Source organism: Aythya fuligula, chromosome 12 (genome assembly GCF_009819795.1).
Source record: "Aythya fuligula isolate bAytFul2 chromosome 12, bAytFul2.pri, whole genome shotgun sequence".
Lineage (NCBI taxonomy): Eukaryota > Metazoa > Chordata > Aves > Anseriformes > Anatidae > Aythya > Aythya fuligula.
The window spans coordinates 9105391-9129130 of NC_045570.1; the positions used below are offsets into that span (position 1 = coordinate 9105391).

At 45.4% G+C, this 23740-nt stretch overlaps 1 protein-coding gene across 6 annotated transcripts in view; it reads left to right on the forward strand.

The window, feature by feature from the left end:
- Nucleotides 1-807: 807 nt before the first annotated feature.
- Nucleotides 808-23740, forward strand: part of CNOT1 (CCR4-NOT transcription complex subunit 1) — a 58030-nt gene continuing 35097 nt past the window's right edge. For all 6 annotated transcript variants that reach the window (XM_032195375.1, XM_032195379.1, XM_032195377.1 and 3 more), the window contains exons 1-16: nucleotides 808-925; nucleotides 6165-6439; nucleotides 10722-10829; nucleotides 11540-11638; nucleotides 12164-12232; nucleotides 12333-12387; nucleotides 12813-13016; nucleotides 14492-14660; nucleotides 16686-16812; nucleotides 17087-17197; nucleotides 18841-19011; nucleotides 19409-19536; nucleotides 20481-20721; nucleotides 21903-22022; nucleotides 22862-22984; nucleotides 23216-23367. In XM_032195375.1, coding sequence (XP_032051266.1) covers nucleotides 6338-6439; nucleotides 10722-10829; nucleotides 11540-11638; nucleotides 12164-12232; nucleotides 12333-12387; nucleotides 12813-13016; nucleotides 14492-14660; nucleotides 16686-16812; nucleotides 17087-17197; nucleotides 18841-19011; nucleotides 19409-19536; nucleotides 20481-20721; nucleotides 21903-22022; nucleotides 22862-22984; nucleotides 23216-23367 — 1979 coding nt within the window. In that variant the 5' untranslated portion in view covers nucleotides 808-925; nucleotides 6165-6337. The remainder of the gene's footprint in view (nucleotides 926-6164; nucleotides 6440-10721; nucleotides 10830-11539; nucleotides 11639-12163; nucleotides 12233-12332; nucleotides 12388-12812; nucleotides 13017-14491; nucleotides 14661-16685; nucleotides 16813-17086; nucleotides 17198-18840; nucleotides 19012-19408; nucleotides 19537-20480; nucleotides 20722-21902; nucleotides 22023-22861; nucleotides 22985-23215; nucleotides 23368-23740) is intronic.

Consider the following 23740-nt stretch of genomic DNA (forward strand, 5'->3'; position numbering starts at 1 on the left):
TCAATAAACGTGCGGTTGTGCTGCGTGTGGCTCCCTGTGCTCTCTGGGGGGCTGCTCCCGGCCCAGGACGTCTCAGGGGGGCGGGCGGAGGCCTCGAAGCCCTCACAGGGCCGGGCCCACACCCTACAACACCCCTCAGGCCCATCCCCACAGCCCCAACAGCCCGGGGCCGGGCAGCCACAGCTCGTAGGGCTTAGCAGGGCCGCCTCAGGGGCAGCCCGGAGCCGTGAGGCGATCAACGGCCACCAACGGTCGCCAACGGTCGGCTCCGGCGCCGCCTCAGGGCGGGCATAAAATGGCGGCGGGCGCTGAGGGGACCGAACCACTACAGGGGGCGGGGGGGAAGGGGGGGAAGCCGCGCGCGGGCCGTACCACTGCGAGGTGCGGGGGGGGGGGGGAGGGGTGCTGCTCCCCCCCCCCCTCCTGCCTCCTCGCGCCCTTTGGCGCTCCCCGCCGCTTCCTCTTCCTGCCCCGCGCTGATTGGCTCTCCCCGACAGCCCTCGCCTCGGTTGCCGGCGCTGATTGGCCGCCGCCGCGCATGCTCCGCCTGCAGGCGCCAGCCGGCCCCCCCGATTGGCCCAACCCTCGCGGCCAATCAGAGCGCGGCGCCCTCTCCGCGCGGCCAGCGGGGGCGGGCGAGCGCCCCCCCTCGAGGCCGCGCCGCGCCGATTGGCCGAACCGCGCGGCGAGCCGCGCTCCCATTGGCCCAACCCCTGCGCGGGTGGGCGGGACCACCCCTTTTCGCCCCGCCCCTCGCCACCACCCCCCCCCCCTCCCTCCCGCTGGCGTGCCGCGAGGGGACGGGGGAGGGGAAAGGCCGCGACGTGAGCGCGCGACCCCGGCCGCCATTTTGTCGCGGAGCGGCGGAGCCCAGCGCGCACAGGCCGCGGCCCCGCGCCCCGCTCCGGCCACAGGCGGCCCCCAGGTGAGGCCCCGGAGGCTGTGAGGGGAGGCTCCGGGATCCACCGGAGGGCACCGGAGCTGGGCCCGGGGGAGGGGGAGGGGTTGGGGGGCCCGGGGCCCGGCGCTGCTGAGGCGCTGCTGAGGCGCTGCTGAGGCGCTGAGGGGATGAGGCCTCCCCGGGCAGGGCCGCGCTGTGGGAGCTGAGGCGGGGAGGCTCCCCGGGGGCACGGCTCTGAGGGTTCCTGCCTCGCCTCGGCTCCCGGCCCGCTGGTGGAGCCGTGAGGGAGCCGTGAGGGCCCGGCCGTGCCCTCAGAGGATCCCCGCTGCTTGTTGCCGCCTGGGAGGGCCGGGAAGGCGCAGCCCCCTCAGGAGGGCCCTAAAGGGGAGTTTCGGCGCCGGGCTGCGGTTGCAGGCGGGCTGTGCGGTCCGGGGGACGGCTGTGGGAGAAGGGGGGATGGCAGCGCTGTGGGACATCAACAGTTGGCCGTCCCGGCAGCCGCTCTGTCAGGCAGCTCCGTTGTGGTCGTTGCTACCCGTGTTCTGTTGTACCGGCGGGTTAGCGAGCAGCCCTAACCCCCCAGCAGGCTGTGAACAACTTGTTCGGACCATCTTCAAGCTGTGTTTACAACAAAATGGAGATAATAATCAAAAAAATCAGAGCCAGACGCTTCATTTCTTGATAGGAGATGAGCTGAGGGGGTGTCTGCTCGTGAATCTGACTTCTGAGGAGGAAGCATGGCATCTGCTCACGGTGGAACTTGCCCCCCCCCCCCTTTTTTTTTTGTTTTTTTAAGCAGGTAACAAAACAGGCGTGACTCCTGGCAAGTCATTCTTAGTGCACATAACTGAAGTGTTTCCTGTTTCTACGGTAACTACATTGGCATGGAGTTAAATTATAGGTGGGATAGGTCCAGGTGAGGTGACTCTTCCAAACAGGAAGCAAACGTAGCTGGTAGGACGTGGGCCTGTGCCTTCTCAAGTCTTATTTGCTTGTTTTTTTCTGCTTTCGTGCTTTTAAGCATTCTGATAACTACTGACCCTCTTGCTCTGGTTTCTCGAAGCCAAGCTCCTAGCAAGCTTGCTATCTCCCTGTCTTATTTTCAGACAAATACCTAATTATTTTTTCTTCTAGCATAGTGCTCCTAGATTTCAAACACTTTTTAAGTCGTGCTGAAGCAGCAGCTACTGGTGTGTTAAGTAGTGAGTACAGGGAAGGGAAATTGTGCAAGTGCACCTTAGGAAATGTGTATGGGGACATTGTGTGACCCTGTGAAGAGGCATCACAGCATGGTGTAGGGAGTTCTTACCCCTGAGATTTGTGGCTGAGGACGTGGCCATTCCAACCAGATCTCTCTTACGTTCTGTGGATGCTGTAGTTCTGCTTTGCCTCTTTGAAGTAGCCTTTAACTGTTTTAAAAGACTTCTTGGATGGCAAAGCAGCACAGAGCTTTTGAGAGCAGGTCCTTGCCTCCAGTGGAAGCTTTATCCTGCGGTGTTAGACTGAAGGGGAAGTAGGAAGTCAGAGTTGCTTGGATGTTTGTAAACAGTCCTGGTTGAGATGTGAAACGCCTGGAGTTGCCATGTCATGATGCTTGCCTGGCGTCTTTGAGGTAGGTTCCAGACCTGAAGCTTAGCTGGCCTTAACGTAGTGGCACAAACGTACGTGCTGAGCTCAAGTGCTCTGTGGAAACTGAAAGTAACGTGTCTGAGCAGCATCGGTGGCTTCCAGTTGACTGGAATTGTGTGCAGCTTTCCAGTAAGTGGAGTATTTGGCTGGTTCTCCTGTGTAAACACCTATGTTCGAGCCAGGCAGATTATTCCGTAGCTTATTTCTCTCTTTGCTTGACTTACGCTGTAAGGTTTTTCCCTGTAGATTTCAAAATGAGATCCAGGAGTCTATTAACTGCGGCACGATTCAAAACCCTCATCCCCCTTGGAGCACTTCTCACGTGAGGCTTCGGAGAGGTGTGCTGCTCTCCTGTGTGCTCTCTTGGTGTGTGGATGTGAGGAAGCGGGTAGGAGCCCGTGCTCTGAAGGACAACTTCAGCAGTGGCACTTTTAGTGTGTTCTGTGTGCTGTTTTGTGGCAGGAGCTCAGAACCTAGCCAGTGACTGTGTTGCTGTTTCTGTCACTTGTGCTGTTTTATCCTCCCTGTGCAGTACATGTGGCTTAAAGTCTTTACAGCTCTTGAAACCTAGGGAGTGTAGTTATTTAGCTCGGAAAAAATAATATAAAAAAATATATATATCCAAAGTTTGGCTTCAAATTTGAAGTTAGTTTCTTCATAAGATTGTTTCTGAATGCGTGGAGGACTTGAGATTTGTTCCCCTTGTCCTCAGCAGCGAGGTGTAGTTACTGCCAGAGATCTGCTTGGGGTTAGTTGGGAGTGTTTTGGCTGGAAGTGTTTTAGTCAAACCTGGCTGTTGGTTACATGTTGGTCTTCTCCCTTTTGTGCTTTGGGATTCTTGCCTTGAATTGTATCGTATTTCTGACATAGTAACCTCGCAGAGCTTTGGTGTTGAAGAGGATCAGCTGAAGCTTTTCCCTGCCAAACGTTGCGTGGATGGCCCATCGATTTCCTTAGAAAGTGTTCGTGCTTACAGGTTTCAGCAAGTATTTTCTACCTCTTAAAAATCCGCTGTGTTGTGCAGCGTCCAGTGGTGATGCTTTGATGTGTGGATAAGAGCTCCCAGGTCCTGCGTCTGATACCTTATTCCATTAATGTGTGATAGGAGCTGCCGATTTTGTCAGAAAACTTAAATTTTTGGTCAAGCCTTTTTGGCCGAGGCTCAGATTTTCTGAACCTGTACAGACAGCAGGCGTGCCCCGTGCGCGGGGAGCTCCTTGAATTCCTGAGGCCAGGGTAGGGAGATTGATTCCCACCAAGAATATATGCATCTAAAAATAAAGCCTGCTTTGCATAGCATTCATAGCTTCCTCGATCCCTGCTGCAGAAATTGACGTTTAGCCTGGTGTTGGGCAGCCAGGGAGCTACCTGTGTGCGCTGCTGCTTTCCTGGGGGCTCTGCCTTACCCTGGGTAAATAAGAAGCTGCTGTGCTCCGTCCTCGAGCTGCAGGGTCCCCTCTGCCTCCTGGAGAAGGAAAAACCTGGATTTGACTCAATCGTGGGCTCTGGCACTGCCAGATTTTGTGATTGGGAAGAGGGAATGGTGGTTGTGCCTCCGTGGGATCGCAGCACGCAGGGCTGGTGCTCTCTGCTCTCTTGGGGGAGAGCAGTTTGCTGTCCAGCTCCAGGGCTTAAACGCTTGATTTGGGGTGGGGTAGGTGCGATGCTGTGCTGGTTGCTTCAGTCCGAGGAACAATACCCAGAGAAATGTTTGGTTTTATTCCTAGCGGCCGGAGAGGCACGCTCTGAAACTTCAGGGAGTGTTGTCAGAGGGACAGGGTTGGAGCTCTGGCGTGGGTCCTCCTCTTGAGCCCGCACCAGGCTGTTGCTGGGCTCCCCGTGCTGGCTGCTTGTGCTGCTTGGTGGGCTTTGCAGCTGGAAGCACTGCGCCTTTGGAGCTGTTTTGTTTTGAGCAAATACTTTCGGAAGCTTTAGGTTTGTCTGGTGTGTTAAACCTTGCTAGTGGAATCTACTTGGACAGCATACACCTGCAGTGTCCAGTGGTACTTTTAAAAGTTATTGTTTAGTCCAGGGATGCTTTCTAAAACTACCTTAACACTTAAAAAACCAATCAGGTACCGTGCTACAGAGAAACCTGGTAACTTGTGTACTCACTCCACTTCCTACAAAACTTTTAGGGTTAAAAACCTGCAGGTAAGGTAGTGAGGGAGCCTGCCAGCTGTACACAAATAAAAACGGCAAGTTTTCTTGCTGCAGTTTTAAGCATGTTATGAAATCCTTTCATAACACTACTAGCTTGTCTTGGAAATCTTAAAGAAGGTGCTCAATGTTAGTTGGAAAAGTTTTGTTGTAAGACCTAGGGGTTTTTGCATAGGTGGGATCTTCTGTAGCTTCACCGAATACGTGGGGTTTCTGTGGCATCACAGAAGTTGGCAATTTTTTTTCCTTTAAAAAAAATCCATGACCCTGCATCTCACTCAGGCTCACTGCCCTGCCCCAGCAGCAGCAGGGCCGTGGGGCTGATGATCCAGCAGGGCTGGGGCACTGAAGCCGTGTGCTGGGCGTTCATCCGTGCAACCGGAGCACAAAGAAAGAGTTTTTATTCCGAAACGGGCATCTTCAGGCTCCTGGCAAGAAGCCTGGTGACCTTTGTGTCCTGATCGAGCGGAGCTTCACAGCAGCGGCTCTCCAGCGTGCTTCCAGCCCTGACAAATTGCAGAGCCGCTTCCCAGGGCGCCTTCCAGCTTCCTGGGAGCCTCCTCCGACTGTTGGCTGCGCGGGACTCGCTTTGGGATGCGATTTTTATCGCGTTGGCAATCTGTAATTTAACAGACGAGATGTCAAGTGCCAAGTTCTGTGTTCGCAGAGTAATTTATTAAGCTGGCAGGCTGTGCTGTTCTCGCTCGCTGGAAAGCTGTTTCCGCGGAAGCCAAATGTTAGGGTTAGTTTATTGCAGCTCTCGGCGCGTGTTGCTCATTCACGATCCCTTGTTTTGGTGCGGGCGCCTGAGTGCGATGCTACTTGGAGAGCAGCGAGGGAAAATACCGCAGAAATGGCTGAAAAGTGGCGTTTTCCTATAAATTTGCGATGGTTGCCTTGGCTGATGGCGACCCCTGATTGTTGCTGGGTGGGATCTCATTTATTATGCGTCTCGTTTTCTCCTTTCTCGCTGTGCTGTGAGGGTGGGCATTCCTCTGGCTGAAACGAATAAATGCGGCCGGGGAGTGTGAAAATAGCCGAGCTGGTGTTGTGGACATAGTTACGTTGAACGGTTTTCCTTGTGGAAAAAAAAAACGTTTCTCTTTTTCCTTGTGGACATAGTTACGTTGAACGGTTTACGTAAGTTAAGCCATCAAAAATGTCTCTGTTCTCAACATCGTTGGTGAACCGGAGTTTTCCTGTTCCGCAGTTCAGCTTATGAGCAGAAAAGGCCCTTAGGCATAACGCTGAGTTTGTGTTTTGTTTCCACTGCGTGGTGTTCTGCAGGAAATCAAAACATGCAGAGAAACCGTGAGCTTTTTAATATTATGTCCATTTTTTAAAGGTTTTTTAATCGGGAAATGAAAGAAAACCTTTATTGGGTAACGATCTGCAACACGGTAACAGCAGTGCCTGGAGCACAGCTGTAAAGTTGCCCCAGGACTCGAAGCTAATGCAGGTTTTTGTCTTTCAGGTGCCATGTTTCAGAACAGAGGAAGACAACTGAGGAAGAAGAGCTGAAGAAAGTAACACAACCAGATACAGGCTAATTGGGGGAAAAACAATTAACCTGTCTCTGAGGTGACTAAAGGGGAATAATGGTGATTTTGCGCCGGGCTCGGCCGCCTGCTTCCGCCCCAACCAGCAATGAATCTTGACTCGCTCTCGCTGGCCTTGTCTCAAATCAGCTACCTGGTGGACAATTTAACCAAGAAAAACTACCGAGCCAGCCAGCAGGAAATACAGCATGTAAGTAGCTAGTGGTGCTGCGGAAGAAATTTTGGGAAGAAACGATGGGAGTGTCGGATGGAGTTTCTCTCTCCTCGTGCACGTTTCTGTTTCCGTGACGCCAAGAACCGCAGCTCGCTTCTCTGAGGTGTTCCTGTTGGTTTCGCTTGCCGAGCGGTGGAATACAGCAGCAGGATGTTATCCTGAGACCGGGATAATTTAGTGGTTGCATATTAGGATTAGCTCCTGCTCTTGGAGTATGGTGTGCAAAGCTTCCCTGAACTCCTTCAGGCTAAAGTTTTCAACTTCTGGATGCTCCTGAAGAACAGAATTGGGTGGGAGAGGGTTGGAACCACACACATTTGCTGTTCACAGTTGTTGCAGTGAAAAAATTGTTCATCTGAATACCTTTGCTTGCTTTGGATGGAAGCTTTTTTTGTTCCTTACATGCTTCAAAGGAGTGTGGCACGCTGGTGGAGCCAAGGGAACTGTGTTGCCCCTGGTTTTTCAGAAGGCAGGCAGGGTAGCTGCGTATCGAAACCAAGAAAGATCCAAAATCTGAGCAACAATTGTGGTTCAGCTGACCCTCTTAAAAATAGCTCTGACTTGCAGGATGGGCCGAAAACCCTTATCGGGGCAGAGTACTCAGGAGGAAGTGAATGCTACCGAGCCAGTTTTAGAAACGGGTTTAGTTCAGTTCCCAGCAGGCAGCTGGGCTGCTTCAACTTTTTTTTTCTTACACCGCTGCAGTCTGATAGCGATTTGAATGAAATTTGGGGGCCAAAGGGTCTAAGCAGAGTCGGTTTCTGTAACAACAGACTTGTTTAAAAGCAGGTCCACCCCAGGCCTCTTGCTGTGCTGAGTGACTGCGAGCTAGTCAGCAGGAAGGCTGCATTGGGTATAGTTGATTATAACACGGATCTAGGATTTCAAAACTAAATTCCTAAAACCTCCTTGATCCCCGGTGTTTTCTTTTAACTTGCTGGTATCGCTTTACTTTTGTGGTTCCTGGTGCAATTTCGCCTTAGATAGTTGGAGGTTCCATGTACATGCTTCAACTGCCTTTGTCTCGCAGCGCGCTGCTTGGTGTAAATTTTTGGCATAACTCAGTTTTACAAAGTTCGTGTCTAAGCACACAGACTGGAAAGGCATGCTTGGAGCTGTTCCTTTCCCAAGTGATTAGTGAAAAGGGCCTCTGATCTCGAGCTCCTGGCTTTATTCCAGCTTGCTCTTCTGACCAAAATGACACGTTTGAATCCATCACTAGTGACTGTAACTGTGGCAGAGCTCAAGCAGCTGATTTTTGCTTAAACATGCTTTCAGTAATCATTTAACATATGTGATGCTTTAAGACTTTTTAAAAAAAAGAACGTATATTTTAGAAAAGAATCTCTATGTATTTATCAAAGGGATGAATTCTAAAGAGCAGCTTCCTCTGAAATGGGTTTTGTGGTTTCCTTTTTCCTGAATTAGTGGTAAGGAGAGCCCGAGTGGAGAGCTGGGAAGGGCTTTGCGGACGTTCATCTAGGAAAGCAAAGCCGTCTGCGTTCAGATGAGCAGAGCTGAAAAGCAGAGTTATTTCTGGGCTAAGCCTGTGTTTGCCTAAACAAAATCCAACTTGTCCCTGTATGTTAGATCTGAATATGGGTGGTTTGAGCTTTATCCTGCATCACAGAGCAGCTGGGTGGGCAGGGACCTCCTGGTGTCACCTGGTGCCACCCTGCTCCAGCAGGGCCACCCAGGAGGCATGAGGTGCCTCAGCCTCTTCCGTGCCATGAGATGCCCTGCCCCAAACAGCACAGAGATGTTGGAGTAGCAGCTCTGGGCCACCAGACTCTGCTCCTCTGAGTCTTTAGGAGGGCGTAGTAGTGTTAGCACTCAAGCTTCATCCTCTGTAATTGGTAGGGGAAGAGTGCTGGCAGTCCTGCTGCCTATAGATTAAAACTGAGCTCAGTTTTGCAGCTGCCAGAAGCAGGCAGGTTTCTTGTAAGTGTTCAAGGCCTCTTAAACGCAGACTGGCACCTCCAGGGCTGCTGTTGTCCTGGAATATTGTGGATGTAGTTGGAAATAAAAGCTACAGAACTAACTAGGGAGTAAACGTATACTCAACTCATATTCGTGGCGTGGTGCAGACAATGCTTTACCCTTTCCCTGAAAAAGTGCCAGGCTTCTGCTTTATTGGAGTAACGTGCTGCTGTTGTTGAGCTGCTGTCATGAAACAGGAGTTGTGCTGTAACCCTCCGTGTTTAGCAGCAAACACGCTGTAGCAGCTGTTCTTCCCAGGGCAGCCAGCCTTCAGGGATGACTTTATGAGCAGGTACGTTGTCTTGGCAGTGTGTAGGAAGGCTGCCAAACGAAGATTTCCTTCAGCTCTTCCTACAACAAAGCTAGCAGTTCTTCTAGGAAACAGAATAAGAACTTCTGAATAGAAGTACAGAATAAGTGTAGTGAGAGTTGAAAAATGCGATGCTGCACTTCCAGCCTTCGCTTTCCCCCACCGTGTGTTAAATTTTCAGATGCATAACCTTGACAAGTTGCTCCTAAACAAGGCAGCGATCTCATTCTGATGCAGAGATGTCGTGTTGATAGCTTCAGTGTGTGCAGTTTTCTTCGGCGTCCATCTGCTTTTGTGAATTCATCTTGGTTACAGCACCAAGTAGCTCGTTGAAGATTGATCCTGTTTTGTGCCAGTCTGGTTGCCATGTCTCAAGCTACACGCTTAATTGGAGTTGTTTAAGCAAATTGCTTGTTTTCTGGAGCCTGAGCTCACTTAGAATTTGCTTTTCACTTAGAATTTCCTTTTGCATGAATCTGAGCATCTTCCCACTTAATCCTGGGGGGCAGCTGCTGTTGAGGACAGTGCTGTCAGCTAACTGAAGGGGGCTGTTTGCTCCGGGCTGATGTCTCAGCAGCGTGTATGTTCCAGCCCCTGGTCATGATGCAGAGCTATCCTGACTCGGATGTTCCTTTCCAGCAGAACAAAACTTGGCAGCCCCTGCAGTGAGCAGCCCGTGAGGGAAGGGGAAGTCCAGGGTCAGATAACGATAGAGGAATTGAGCAGAGCCCTCGGAGAAGCTGAGGCGGATGCAGCCTGAAGCAACGCTGTCTGGCCCTTTGCACAACCAGCAGACGAGGATGTTTGTGGCAGGGTGCAGCCCTGAACTTGGTGGAGGAAGTCACAGCGCAGGGCAGAGCTGCTGGGGCGTGCTTCCACACGCTGTGGAAACAATGGCCAAACTTTGCTGACAGGTGGAGGTGGGGTTTGGTGTTAGCTGCTGTCATTTGGACAAATCAAGCAAGTTGCTGGTGATGAAGTGACTGGAACCTTTGCCACTCTAGGTTCTTCTGAAAACAAGTGGTGCTGTGCAGTTAGGTGAGGCTTGAAGGAATGCAGGCTGAAACAGGCCAAAACAACCTGGAGCTGCTTCAGGCAGCAAGCTGATGAGCTGAGCTGTACCCAGGAGTTAAGCTGAAGGCAAATCGTAGGGCACGCTAACAGAAATGGAGTGGTGTTACGAAGATCTAATAATGAGTAAGAGATGTTGAAACTAACACATGTGAATCACCTGTTTAGACTGAGCTACGGAATTTGGCTGAATGAGCTCAAAGGACAGGGGAAACGTCGTGTGCTGAGTGCCTGCGGCCCAGAAATGTGATTTTAAAGTTTGTTAATGAGCAAATGGGAAATTATATTTTTATATGGCAGGGAACACTGTATAGTATTTCATTTTTGTCTAAAAAGGGCCTGGAGTAGTAGTGGCAGTCAGTCGTGACCAGGAGACAAGGTAGAGGCTGTCTGCAAGCTGAAGGAAGGTGCCCTACAGTGGCCTGTCTGGGAGAAATACCCAATAATAGGTGTAGCACACAGATGCAGGCTGTCTCAGGGCTCTATTCTTGCACACTGAGGCACAGAAGAGGTAGGAAAAAATATGGGGGAAAGCAGGACCATGGCACTGTGTGGATTCCGGGCTGCTTTAGTGGCAGAGAAGCTTAAAATCACCCTCTAGTGACTTGAAAACCCCCTCTCTTAATGGTTGTTTGCAAACCCTACCTGTGAAATGCACGGCTTCTCTCAAAGTGACTTGTGTCTAGATTCTTTCCCTATCTTTTTATGCTTTTCATTTGCAAATAGGTTTAATAACTTGTTTTCTAGGTTATTAATTAAAAGGGAAACGTTCTCAATTCTGTTGAAACTCCACATGTATTAAGCACTCAGAGCACTGCTCTGTCCACAGTGCTGGTCCCAGATCATGCTGTGTGATGACTGTTTGTTACCAAGTTGTTTTTGGATGCTTTTTTCCAGATTGTGAACAGGCACGGTCCCGAGGCAGACAGGCATTTACTACGCTGCCTATTCTCGCACGTGGATTTCAGTGGCGATGGTAAAAGCAGTGGCAAAGATTTCCATCAGGTAAAGTTTGCACTGAGGCAGCTGCTTGTTAGTGTTGCTTGTTATCAAATCCTGTTGCAGATTTTTCTATTAAGCACAAAGGGAGGTTGAAGATGGTAGCTTCAAGCAAAATACTATTATGTCATTTGGCTTTTCAATTGGAAGCAAATGTTGGCAGTCCTCTAGTCTGAGGGCAAAAATTGTTGATATCTGACTCTTAAAATACCTTCATCTGGAAAAGCAGCTCAAGTACAATTTTTCTTCTTACCACATACAGTGCTCTACTTCAAAAGCCTGTATTTGTCTCTTCAGAACTTTGTCCCAGTCCACTAACTGGTTTGTCTAGTACTGGCTAGTGTTTTTCATCCTTAAGCAATGTTGGCACAGACTTTTTAGCACACAAGTAAGAACCAAATATTCTTAGATCCTCTATTGCGTGTGTGTGAAATGAATTGCAGAAAACGAAATGTTGTGTGTTTGCAAATCAGTTTTCTTTGCCTTTTTATGCAAATGTTTGGTCGCTTTCTTAATCTTAGAGGGAAAACCAAACAAAACCTGAAGTAAACTTGACTGAAAGGAAATTAGTTAAATGAGTGCTGATGAGAATTTAGGCACTTGCAAGGCTTAAAGGTTTCTTATATTTAATGATACTGCATTTAGTGAAAAGCAGCAGCTTTATTGTCTTGTTCTGTGTTGAAACGATATGAATGTTCAAATTTTGTTTGTTCCAGACTCAATTTCTGATCCAGGAGTGTGCGTCGCTGATTACGAAACCAAACTTTATCTCGACGCTGTCCTACGCCATTGACAATCCCTTGCACTATCAGAAGGTCTGTGTGCTTGTTGAAAAGGATCTTCCTCTTTTTCCCTCGTGTCTTTCCTGTTTATTTTTTTTTTTATGGCTAAGCTCAGTTGTGTTAAAATCTTCAAAAATTGAGCTTGGTGGAAGTTCTGTTTTGTTAAACTGAGCTAGTTACTCAGTCACTCAGAATAAAACTAATTTTAAAAGCTTAATCTAATGTTAGTTCCTGATGGCTTGTTTCTGGCAGACAGTACCAAAATAAATGATCAGTGCTCGTGTGTTTCTTTCAGTATGAAAGCCATGATGGGGGTTTAATGCTGAAATAGATTAATAGAGGGATATGTGGAATAAACTTTTAGTCTAGACGTATCCAAAAATAGCTCTAGAGATGGTTAGTTTACCAATACAGGCTTTGTGTTAACCTACAGTAGAGCAGTTAATGAAATTGAAGACCTTTAAATGAGCTGTAGTTTTTCTGCTGCATGACAAATGAGACTAATCATGGAGACTAATCATGTAATCAGCTCTATTTAACTCTTCTTACCTATTTCAGAGTCTAAAGCCTTCACCCCATTTATTTGCCCAATTGAGTAAAGTCATCAAATTAAGTAAAGTTCAAGAGGTAGGTGTACGTTTTATTTCCAAAATATTTCAGTGTTTTATGACTGAGCTTGTTGGAAAGGATGAAGTCCCCTTACTGTGATGGTTGTTTTTCTTTGTAGGTGATATTCGGTCTCGCTTTACTGAACTCTTTCAGCTCAGATCTACGAGGTTTTGGTAAGTGAAGCTTCCAAGCTATTGCAGCAAGAACACCTTTTTTCTTTGTAAGCAGCGGACTTTCGAGGTGGATAGGTGTTTGCATGCATCACCTTGCAATCAGGGGAGCTACTGAAGTCTAACAGCATTTCGAGAGAGTCAATAGGTAGCTTGGTCATCTTGTCTCATATGAAAGTGGGGGTCCCTTCTGTCAGTGATGTGCTAGATGATGAATCAAGTTCAGATACTGTGATATCTTTCAGCTTTTTAGCTGTCCACTAATACTGAGTTCAGGGCTATGGATTGTAAGGTTTCTATTTAAGTTGGAACTCTTGCAGCTTGTGGCAAACGAACTCTGGGTAAGAGAATGGTACTTAAACTAAAATGAGTCTTTAACTTGAAAAGAAGTTTCAGGTTTTGACTTTAGTTTCTTTTGTGTTCAAAAGCTGCCCAGTTCATCAAACAGAAACTCCCGGATCTTTTGCGCTCTTACATTGACGCGGACGTCAGTGGAAATCAAGAAGGTGGCTTCCAAGATATTGCAATAGAGGTCCTGCACCTTCTCCTCTCCCATCTCCTTTTTGGGCAGAAGGGAGCGTTTGGGGTGGGACAGGAACAAATTGACGCTTTCCTCAAAACATTACGTAGAGGTAAGTGTGGTGTTTTTCTGGAGCCTGACTAACTGCAGATTCTGAGATGGGCTTTTGTAACTTACAGTCAGTGCAGACTGCTGAAAGGGGTGGGTGAGGTTGAGCTCACTAAATCTTCACAACAAAACTGGAAGAAAAATACTGTTGTTTTAGCATATTTCTCTTTCGGTGAGCAGTAGCATGAGACAACCTCAAGGCTTTTTTTTTTTTTTTTTTTTTAAAAAAAAAAAAAAGTGTTTTGATAAATAAGCAAAGTAAACGAAGGGAATATGCTAGTGTGTTTGCTTGTGTGGGATGGCACAGCTTCACCTGAAGTAACACCTGTGCTGGGTCTGTCTGGGATGGAGTTAATTTTCCCTGCAGCAGCCCATACAGTGTAGTAGAAAAAACTTGAGCTCCTTACATGGTAAGGAACATGCATTAAAGTCCACATATTTGAATGGGTAAGTTGTGTTGTTTATATTAGGTGCAGATCTATGAGGAAATATTAGCAGAGCAAAGGAAGTGGTTTTGAATAAAAATAGTTAACTTCCTGGAATCTACCATGGTCCCTGTGTGGTGGCAGGGGATGCTGTCAGTGGGCTATGAACTGGTAGCCTCTTCCTTTCCACAACAAAACTGTTTGCTGTAAACCCTTCAGAATGAGGAGGACTTGGGCTCAGAAGCTAACTGCATTTAACACAACACACTGCTTGGTTCTGCCCAGGCCTGGAGGACGTCACCCTTTGTGCAAAAGCAGAACGTTTCTTCTGTTTAGGTGTAACTTCTTAGGTCGTGCTTGCTTTAATGCTGATTAGTGGTTAGCTTCTGTTATTCCTCTCATTTTGCTTTGGGAAATTGGGAATTCTTCTCTGAATGGCCCCAAAGGGTATGGAGGCATTACACATCATCTTAAAGATAATGCTGCGTAAGGAAGGCCTGCTCATGAGTTGTCTTTACTCTGCTGCATTCCACTGCGAGTAAAACTCCTACCCACACCTCTGATTTTCTCAGGACTGTGTCTCCCTTGCTTCCCTGAAAGGAAGAAAGGAGTATTTTCTCCTTCCATCCCCAAATTTCACACTTGGATTGCTGGACATCTTAGGCTGAGCACTCAGTAGCAGCTCCTTTGTTTCCTAATACTTCTTGATTTGGAGGAGAGCCTTGCTTTACGGCTGTATTATTTCCTGCTCTGCTTTTTTTTGGATAACTGCTGTTAGTGGCAATCTAGTTGTAAACTTACCACTGCAGCTGCTAGCCTTTTTTGGCAGCTGCAGTGTGAACCTGTGTTAAGGTGTTAGCCTATTTTACATTCTTGTTCTCTAGGAATATTTAAGTGCCAGTAGAGAATTGGTAGATGGGATGGAGGAAGGCTCTGAGTGCCCTCCAGGTACCTGCAGCAGCAGGGAAGTTCTAGTAGAGCGCTCAAGTTATTTTGAATGGTCACTTGCATGTAACTGGTGTTGTGGGTTTGTTTTTGTTCCTCTTGCCCTCAGATTTTCCCCAGGAGCGTTGTCCTGTGGTGCTTGCACCACTTCTATACCCTGAAAAACGGGACATTCTAATGGACAGGATCCTGCCTGATTCTGGAGGGATAGCCAAAACAATGATGGAGAGTTCTCTGGCAGACTTCATGCAAGAAGTTGGCTATGGCTTTTGTACAAGGTTTGTAGGAAAACCCAATTTCTTACGTGGAATCGATCATCTTGGGTGGTGGTGGTTTTCTTTCTCTTCCTTGAGACAAAAGGTAAAGAAAAAGAACACTTTAAGTACTAAAATAACTAGAAGTATTATGAGGTTATCTGCTTTTATTCCTGTTTTGTGTCTTGCTTCTAGCATGCATAGCTTATCTGTTGAAATTGTGTATGATTTTGTCATGGTAAGAAATGTTAGCTAAAGGTATTCATCTTCCTTGGGAAGGTTTGAGAAGGATTTGACCAGCATTCTTTTTTCTAAAAACAGAACAGCCAGGTAGGCATAAATTCAGACTAAACCCTACTAGACCTGAAGGAGAACTGTTCTTGTGACAGACTCCTGTTAGTTCACTGTCCACATGAAACAGAGAAGAACCGAAGATGATAATCTCTCTTGAAGAGAGCTGACCAACAGCAGCTTTCTGTTTGTGTTAGATTGTGATGGGTGTGGTACACTTCATAATAGTGATTATTTGAAGCTGTAGGGTATAATTACGGTAATGAATTGCTGGTGATGAAGCAGAGTATCCTGACATCAGCTTCAGTCTGTGCCTGCTTAGGCTTATTTTGGTAAAAACACAGCTGCCTTAAACTTCCCCTGAATTTGTGTGTATATTTGTAGAAATACTTCACCCACATCCTCACGACAGTATTCCATGCTCTTGCTATCTGCCCCTACTCTGAAATGTTTTATATGCAGCTCTAACAGCACTTGCTTGTGCTGCATGAATTGGGCTGTCATGTACAGAGCTGTGGGGACTTGCTGGGAGCGGCATGAACAGTGCTACACAGCTTTGAACCTAATGCAAATTATTGAACCTATTACATGGGTTGTATGCATGTGTGAATTGGAATTGTTACCAGAAAAGTAGAAGCAGCTAGACCTAAGCTAGACTTCTAGTGAAGAGTTAATTAGGATATATTAAAAGCTTTCATACTGTGCATCTGTTACCTTTTCAAAAACTGAATTGGATTTATTCATGCAGTTTTTAGGGATCAATGAGAGTTCTCTGATACCTAGCTAGCAGGAGACTGCAAACGTGTGGCCAGTTTTGACTTAGGTTCAGCCCTCAGTTTGAACCTAACATTTCTTAAGGGAAGATTCACTTCAGAAGCATAAGCTAGGAGAAATAAATGGTTTTGTGTTCTGAGAGACTTTGGACCATGCTGAGGAGGTGATAAGATCTCAAAGATAGTATTAACTAAGCTTCTGTTGATGTGGTGGAATACAAACAGGACATAAATGTGTTCAAGGTATTGAAAATGAATTCGTTAGCATGTGCCTGCAAATAAAACATACTTGATCTGTGCTGAAGCTGTGTAGGTATTAACTGCTGGCCTCTTTAAGTGTTAAAGTGAAACAAATATTGCAAAAAAAAAGTTGAGTTTTAAATTTATTTTTTTTAGAAAAATAAGTGTTTAAGCCTCTGGTAATTGTTTGCTCTCTTGGTTCCTTGAATGTTTTTGCTACTGACCTCTGATCAGAAACACCGTGGCTTGTATCAGGTTGAGCTGCGTATTTTCAGTTTACCTTGTCAAACTGGTGATGTGCATTGCTGAAATGTGTCGTTGGAGCCTTTGTTTCACTTTCAGCTAGCAGAAAACTTCAGTCTTTGAAGCTCTGTGTCATAGATAAATACTTAGAAGTGCTTTTAACAGCAAACACTGCTAAACCTACCCTGTGTTTTTACTTTGACAAGGCATAGGCTGTCAAATGTGTCTCACTGACTTAAGTCTGCCTAGCTTTGAATTAAATACACAGCACTGTATGCTTCGTGGAAATAATTGCATGGACTTTCTGCCTAAGTTGTCTTGTTGCTTACCTTAGAATTTGTTGGAGCATTTGACTGATACAACTGTGAAGCCCAGTAAATTGTCATATTTTACCATTTGTGATTAGTTTCTCCCAACGGTCTGTGCTTTAGTTCTTATGGCTTTTTGTGCCACAGTGAAACCTGCTTTAGTACTAAGGTCTGTCTGTTCTGTTGCATCTTAGTGTTGAAGAATGTCGCAACATAATCATGCAGTTTGGTGTCCGGGAAGTCACGGCTGCCCAGGTTGCCAGGGTTTTGGGGATGATGGCTCGAACTCATTCAGGGTTGACAGATGGTATTCCATTACAAGTGAGTGGTCTGGGCAGGGCGGGGGGAGAGGGAATGTGTTTTTTTAAAACTGAAAATTAAGACTTGCTTTTATTATTCAACATTTATCCTTTTGTTCTGTCATAAATGTCTTGTAATACAGTTTTGAGTGAGGGATTCTTAGAACTGTGTAACTGGTGTCGTTACCAGGCTGAACCTCTGTTTCTCATTGTAGTGCAGAGAGTTCTAGTGGTTAGTGGTTTCTGAGACTTGGTGTTTTTCAGCTGGTATTTGACTGGGTGTATTTTATTTGCAGTCTATTTCGGCTCCTGGCAGTGGGATTTGGAGTGATGGGAAGGATAAAAGTGATGGAGCACAAGCCCATACCTGGAATGTGGAGGTCTTAATTGATGTTCTTAAAGAGTTGGTAAGTTCTGTGAGCACCTTGGCCTTGAACGCAAAACATCTGAAAGAAGGATGTGGCCCAGTGTGAATACAAAGTGTTTTTTTAAAAGCTCCTAGCAGCCTGAATGCCTTTGAAACTCATGAATACAATTGTGCTGCTGTGCTTAAATGCTGTCTTTTTCCCTTTGAACAAGAGTATTTTGAGGAATTGTGAGAACTAAAAACTACCTGAATGGCTAAGTGGGTGCAACCTGCAATTCATTCCACACTGCTTGCTTCCACGTGCTCCAGCATGTGTTGTCTGAGGGGTTTTATGTTTGAAGAATTTATTTTCAACAGTGGAAAGAGTCTGTACGTCACGCACCTTATTTTGCAAAGGTTCTAACTGCAGGCATTAAAATGAACCAAAATATTTTTGTAGCTACTCATTCCAAACCTCTCCGTGCTTCTTGTGCATGATGATGTTTCAAAAATAGAAAAGCTTTTCCACTGCTTTATAAGCAGCAATTTTCATAATTAACACAGTGAAACACGAATACCATTTCCTTTGCCTACCATGTATTGGGTGAGTTTTCTGTGTGGTCCCTCTAATCTACAAAGGAGCTGCTGTTACATTTTTTTTCCAAATCATTTTCAAAAAATACAGCTAGACTGTTCTACATGATGTACCAGTATCTGAGTCCCATTGTGCTGTATAGATGACAGGTTTTGCGTGCTAATGTAGGTGTACTATTTTTATTCCTAGAGAGCTCTGTACTGCGTCTACCTTCTGTTTCCTTTAAGGAAACAGCTCTAAATTTTTTTCATTCTATGGAAGCATACACATAGCGTGTAAGCTACAGCTGCAGTTATTAGCACAAACAGCGTGAGTTGTCCTGTATGTTCATTCTGTTATCAATGAAGTATTGTCTGTTCTTCAGGCACTTCATGCTTTTGTCTAACTTTCCAGTTGTGTAAGCATGCCTGAGCCCTTTCTTACACATCTGATGTGGTCCACGTTTACTCTGTGTTACATCAGCTTGTCAGGAAATTGATACTGACTGCACAATGAGCAGTCAGTATCTATCTTTTTGTATGTGGTGCTCACCTATCTTTGGAAAGAGAGGTCTGTTCTGTAATTGCCATAGTTCCCTCCAAACCCCCTCATCCTGAAGGTTTTACGCTATTGCTGAAAATCTAATAGGTGCTTGCAAGCACTTGCACTGTAAATCCTTCAAATGGAAAACAAGTTGTGCTTGGCAGCTGGTCAGATCCTTCTGTTTCTTGTTGGAGGGCATATGGAAGCCTACAAAAGGAATCAGTTAGTATGCTAAGAAAGGAACTGTGCTGGGTGGATTTTTGGGTGTTTGTTGGTTTTGGTTTGTTTTTGTTTTATGTTTTTTGTTTTTTGTTTTTTAAAGACTTGTTAAAGAGATGTTTAGAAAGATGAACAGCTACTGGCTGTGGCGCTGGGGGAGGTGAGATTCGCAGGCTGGTTTCAAGCAGTAACTTGCATTGAGTTCTCAAAACTATCTAAGTTGTGTTTTTTAAATCAAATTGCCTTCAACTAAAAGTTGGGTGGATGTTAAGCTGAGCAAAATACTGACGAAGTGGGGGTTCTTACAAGAAAGTACCAAAGATTGTAATGCTAAAGGCTAACTGGTCCCTTGTTTTTTCTGGATGCAGAATCCTAGCCTGGACTTCAAAGTAGTAACCTATGAATTGGACCACCCAGGATTTCAGATTCGTGACAGCAAGGGCCTGCATATTGTGGTGTTTGGCATCCAGAGAGGCTTGGGCATGGAGGTTTTTCCAGTTAATGCCATATACAGACCTTGGAAACATGCAGAGGGCCAGGTAGGTTTACCAGTGTTTTGTCTGTGTCTGTACAAAACTTAAGAAGTTCTTGAATTTCACAAATGGCAGCTGTGGATTGGTAATGTGCATATCCAGACAAGCCATGGTTGAGAACATGGTTGCATGGTTACACAAAGGCTAGAGCTCTGCAGAGCACTACTGTGCAGGCAGGTGCCCTGGGCACACGCTTATTTATCATGCTCAGGAACCGTGGGAAGAGTAGTTCTTCTGCTCTAGTGAAGCTCAGTCTGGTGTAAAACATGCTTATAGTCAATCTTGGCTCATTTCTACTGCCTTGTTGGTTTGTGTTGCTCTCAGAAATGTCCCTGGGTGTAGTGGAAAGGAACCTGTAATTTCAAAGACCTAAACTAACTATTTTTGATATCTCTTACACCAGCTCTCCTTCATTCAACATTCCCTCATAAACCCTGACATCTTCTGTTTTGCTGACTACGCTTGTCATACTGTTGCCACAGACATCCTGAAAGCACCACCAGAGGATGACAATCGAGAAATTGCTACATGGTAAACCTGCTCTCCCCAAACTGCTTTTCTTACCTAGATTTAGAGTAAGACAACTTACCTGCTCAAATGTGACTTTACCTTCATGCAACATGATATGTCTGTAGCTCTGTGTACATTACAGTTGATCGGCTGTCAGTATTTTTCAGTGTTTGCTGGAAGTTTTCACGTTAGAACTTCCTGTGTACTTCCATAATATCTGAAAATGTTTTGCTAGTTGTTGCTTTTAATGGAGTCTTCTGCTTGTCTGGAGAATTTCTGCCAGTGTATTTTGGTGAATCCAAATATATGGGGGGAGGGAGAGGGATAGAGGAGATAATTTAAATCTTTTTCCAGGATGACGTTAGAGAAACGTGTTCCACTTACATGAAATAAGTCCTGGGATTTAAATAATAAATGTATAGAGCTATTGCTCAGTTATTGCACAAAGCTGAGTAATATGACTCCTCGAGCTGACAATTACAGCTTCTTTTAATATAGCTTGTAGCTGATTTCAGTGCAGATATTTGTTTCTATTCCTGTTGTACAGCCTGATTCAAGGAATTAAGGATAGGAAAGATGGTCAAAGTGGGAGAAGGTAGCAATGTCTATATCTTTTAAATAGACAACAGTAAAGTATCTTCAGATTTCACAGGTGTGTACTGTCAGGTTTAGAAAAAGTTTGTTTTCCTATCTTCCTTAAAAGAATAGTAAGAGCTCTTAAGCTATTAAATTGGTGTAATTTTTGTTTTTGTCTTCAAAAAAAGAAAAGTTACTTCTCATATATAAGAATATTCCTGTAGGCTTAACTGGATTTGACAGGAGCTGCAGTTTCAGGCTGCTTGCAGCGGGTGTTACTTTATGTAGTCTTGCAGTTGATGCTACAAAATGTTTGAATCCAGGATCCTGTAAGCAAACTACTTGTAACTTTGAGGGGGGCTTGTCTGTTTGTTTTTTCCTTTTGTTAGGAAGAGCCTGGATTTGATCGAATCTCTGTTGCGATTGGCAGAAGTGGGACAGTACGAGCAGGTTAAGCAGCTCTTCAGTTTTCCTATCAAGCATTGCCCGGATATGTTGGTATTGGCCTTATTGCAGATCAACACTTCCTGGCATACCTTGCGCCATGAACTCATCTCCACGCTCATGCCGATTTTCCTTGGCAACCATCCCAACTCGGCCATCATTTTGCACTATGCATGGCATGGACAGGTGAGTGTTTTCACTGGCATTTAACCTTTGCTTAAAATGTAAAGTTTGAGGGAGGGACAGAAAGCCAAAGGGGGAGAGACAGCCTGGCACATTTAAAACATAGAAACTTTAAGCAGTAAGAGAGGAAATGGTTCAAAATAAGATACCCTCTGTCTTCTAGCAAAGTGCATTGGAGACTGTTCTAGGTATAAAGAAACTGCATGTAACATAATTTGTAGTGAGAGTGTAGTTTTCTGAAAATTTAGGACTGGCTGCTGTCCTTCTTCAAAGAGAACTTCCATGCTGAGAGAAGGCAACTATGCATATAAACCCTGTGTTTTTAATGGGCAAATAAATAGCTTTTTTTTATAATTTGCCTTTCATCATGGCTCTCATCACTGTGCCCACTGGTAGTTAAGTAAATACAAGTCATAGGAAGAAGCTTAAGGCGGAGGAAGCCTCTAGGGTGGGAGGGGAATCTGCATGAGAAAATATATTGCCCTTTCAGGTACAGTGGAATTGATGATACAAAGCTTGACCTCAGGGGTTTTTGGTCCATATTCATTGCAAAGTCATGGTTGTTCACTAGTTGAAGTGCTACGGATGTTATGTTTTCTTGGTATAAATCTTTAAACTGCAGAATGGGTATGGGATAGAAGTGATGTGTTCTTTGCATAAGGTCTTGAAATGGCAGAATATGCAATTTTTTCAGCAGGCTAGGCTCCAAAATAAAGTACAGAGTGATAGCTGTCATGTGACAGGGTGCTGCTCTACAGTTTGGGGATGTTTGACTTCCTCAGATGTGGGAACTGAAAGCAAAACCCTTGCTGCCAGCAGAAATTTACTCGAATTGCACTTTGATTGCTCATGTGTGAGCAAAAAGCTAGATGCTGGTTTTGCAATGTCAGGCTGTGACATGGCAGCTCTGGCTTCAGGCAGCACAGCAGGCAGAACGTTCTGTGATTCACATATTCCAAAAGCTATTTCTCTGTAACTGAGAGGAATGTTCATCGTTCCTTTAGTTGAACTCCTGGATAGTTTTATTTATCACATGCTAAGAGTCCAACTAAGAAACTAAGCTCTAAACTGAAGAGTAAATGTTTGTGTGTTAGGCTTTAGAGGTAAGATATCCTACTAAATGTTCAAATAGTTGATCCTTTTCCTAGAGGCATGAAGTACAATCCTAATTTAATTCTTCTTAGGGTCAGTCTCCTTCGATTCGTCAGCTTATCATGCATGCAATGGCAGAATGGTACATGAGAGGGGAGCAGTATGACCAGGCAAAATTGTCACGTATTCTTGATGTGGCGCAAGACTTGAAGGTGAGTTTTGCAAAGCACCATTATTATTTTCTGTCTGGTGTCTTATGCAGACTTGCTCATCTTGTAACAAAGGCTAAGCTTAGCTTGGATGTGACTAATTTAGTAAGGATTACTAAGAAGCAGTGTAATGGAACTGCTTGCTATATGCATGTACTGTAAATCCAGGAAGAGCTTCAACTGTTTCAACCTTGAATACCATTGAAATGGGAATGTAGACAATATCCTTCAGACATTTGTTTGAAGGAGGCACCACTGAGGTTGATGGAATGGGGGTTTCTTGAGAATACTGCTATTTTTCAATCGTTTACACGTTCACAAAAGAGATTGGAAGCTACATCTGACTTCTTAAAGGCCTTTATCACTTTTGAAGTTAGATGCAAAATAATTGGGTGTCCCAAAGTGCAAGAGCTTCAAATTAGTTTTGTTATATCAGTTCCTGTGTTCAAGGATGAACGCTGATCAGATGCATTCAGAGTGGCTCTGAAGTGGTTAAGGTCTGTTGGCAGGGAGACACTGGGTTATTCTGACTAACTCTGTTGCAAAATTGTCTTGGTAGTTCTTGGCCACTTACTGGTAGATTTTCATACAGAGGAATTTAAAACCATAAGCACAAGGTCTCTTCAAGAAGCCCATGCAATGCTTTCAGATGAGAGCTCTTCCTTCTTATTTGTGCCACGAGCAAACTGTGAAGCTGATAGTACCAGTCTTTTTGTTGACTAAGAAAGCACAGCAGGCTGTGATAGGAAGGCTTCTTTATTAAAAACTATATGGGGATTAGGAAGGAGAAGGGGATATCCTTGTGTCTTCACCAGTAGTCTTCTGATTTTTTTTTCCTTTAGGCCTTGTCAATGCTGCTAAATGGTACTCCATTTGCCTTTGTTATTGACCTTGCTGCACTTGCCTCTCGACGGGAATACCTCAAACTTGACAAATGGCTCACAGATAAAATTCGGGAACATGGGGTAAAGCAGGATTTTTCTTTTTATTTCTGCATTCTATCGGTGACTAGCTTAAGTCACTTTGATAATCTTATAAGAAGCTTTAAGGTTGTGGAAAGTGTCCATGGTCTGATAGTTCAACGTTTTCACTGAACTATAATAGCTTAGCGTGATTCTTCCCACGGTACAATTGCCAAGTTTGAAATAATGGCTTGGATGTGGTTTGGGAGATTAAGCTGACTTGTTTTTCCTCAGGAGCCCTTCATCCAGGCCTGCATGACTTTCTTAAAGAGAAGATGTCCGTCTATCTTGGGTGGCCTTGCTCCGGAAAAAGATCAACCCAAAAGTGCTCAGCTTCCTCCAGAGACCTTGGCGACTATGTTGGCGTGTCTGCAAGCTTGTGCTGGGTAAGGGCAACGTTGCTTAAGCCTGAATGTCATCTGCTTGAAGCCTGCTTGCTGGCCTCGTACTGCACGTGTTCACGGCTGGTTTGGAGTTTCCTAGGGGTTGCTGAGAGTTATAAGAGGCAGGGCTGTGACTTGGACAAAAAGGAATAAAAGTCATAACTACAGAATGGGGCAGCATCATGGGAAACAATGATTTTATAAAGGGTTTTTTGATCATGTTAGGCAAATATGTGGTTGCTGCCCTAGCAGAGAGGGCTAATGCACTCCTTATGCTTAGAAGAGAGGTGGAGATTGTAATGCAATTGAGACTGAAACTAGACACGTAACTTTGCTTGTTTTTACTTGAAATACCAACTGTCTCAAAGTAGTCAAA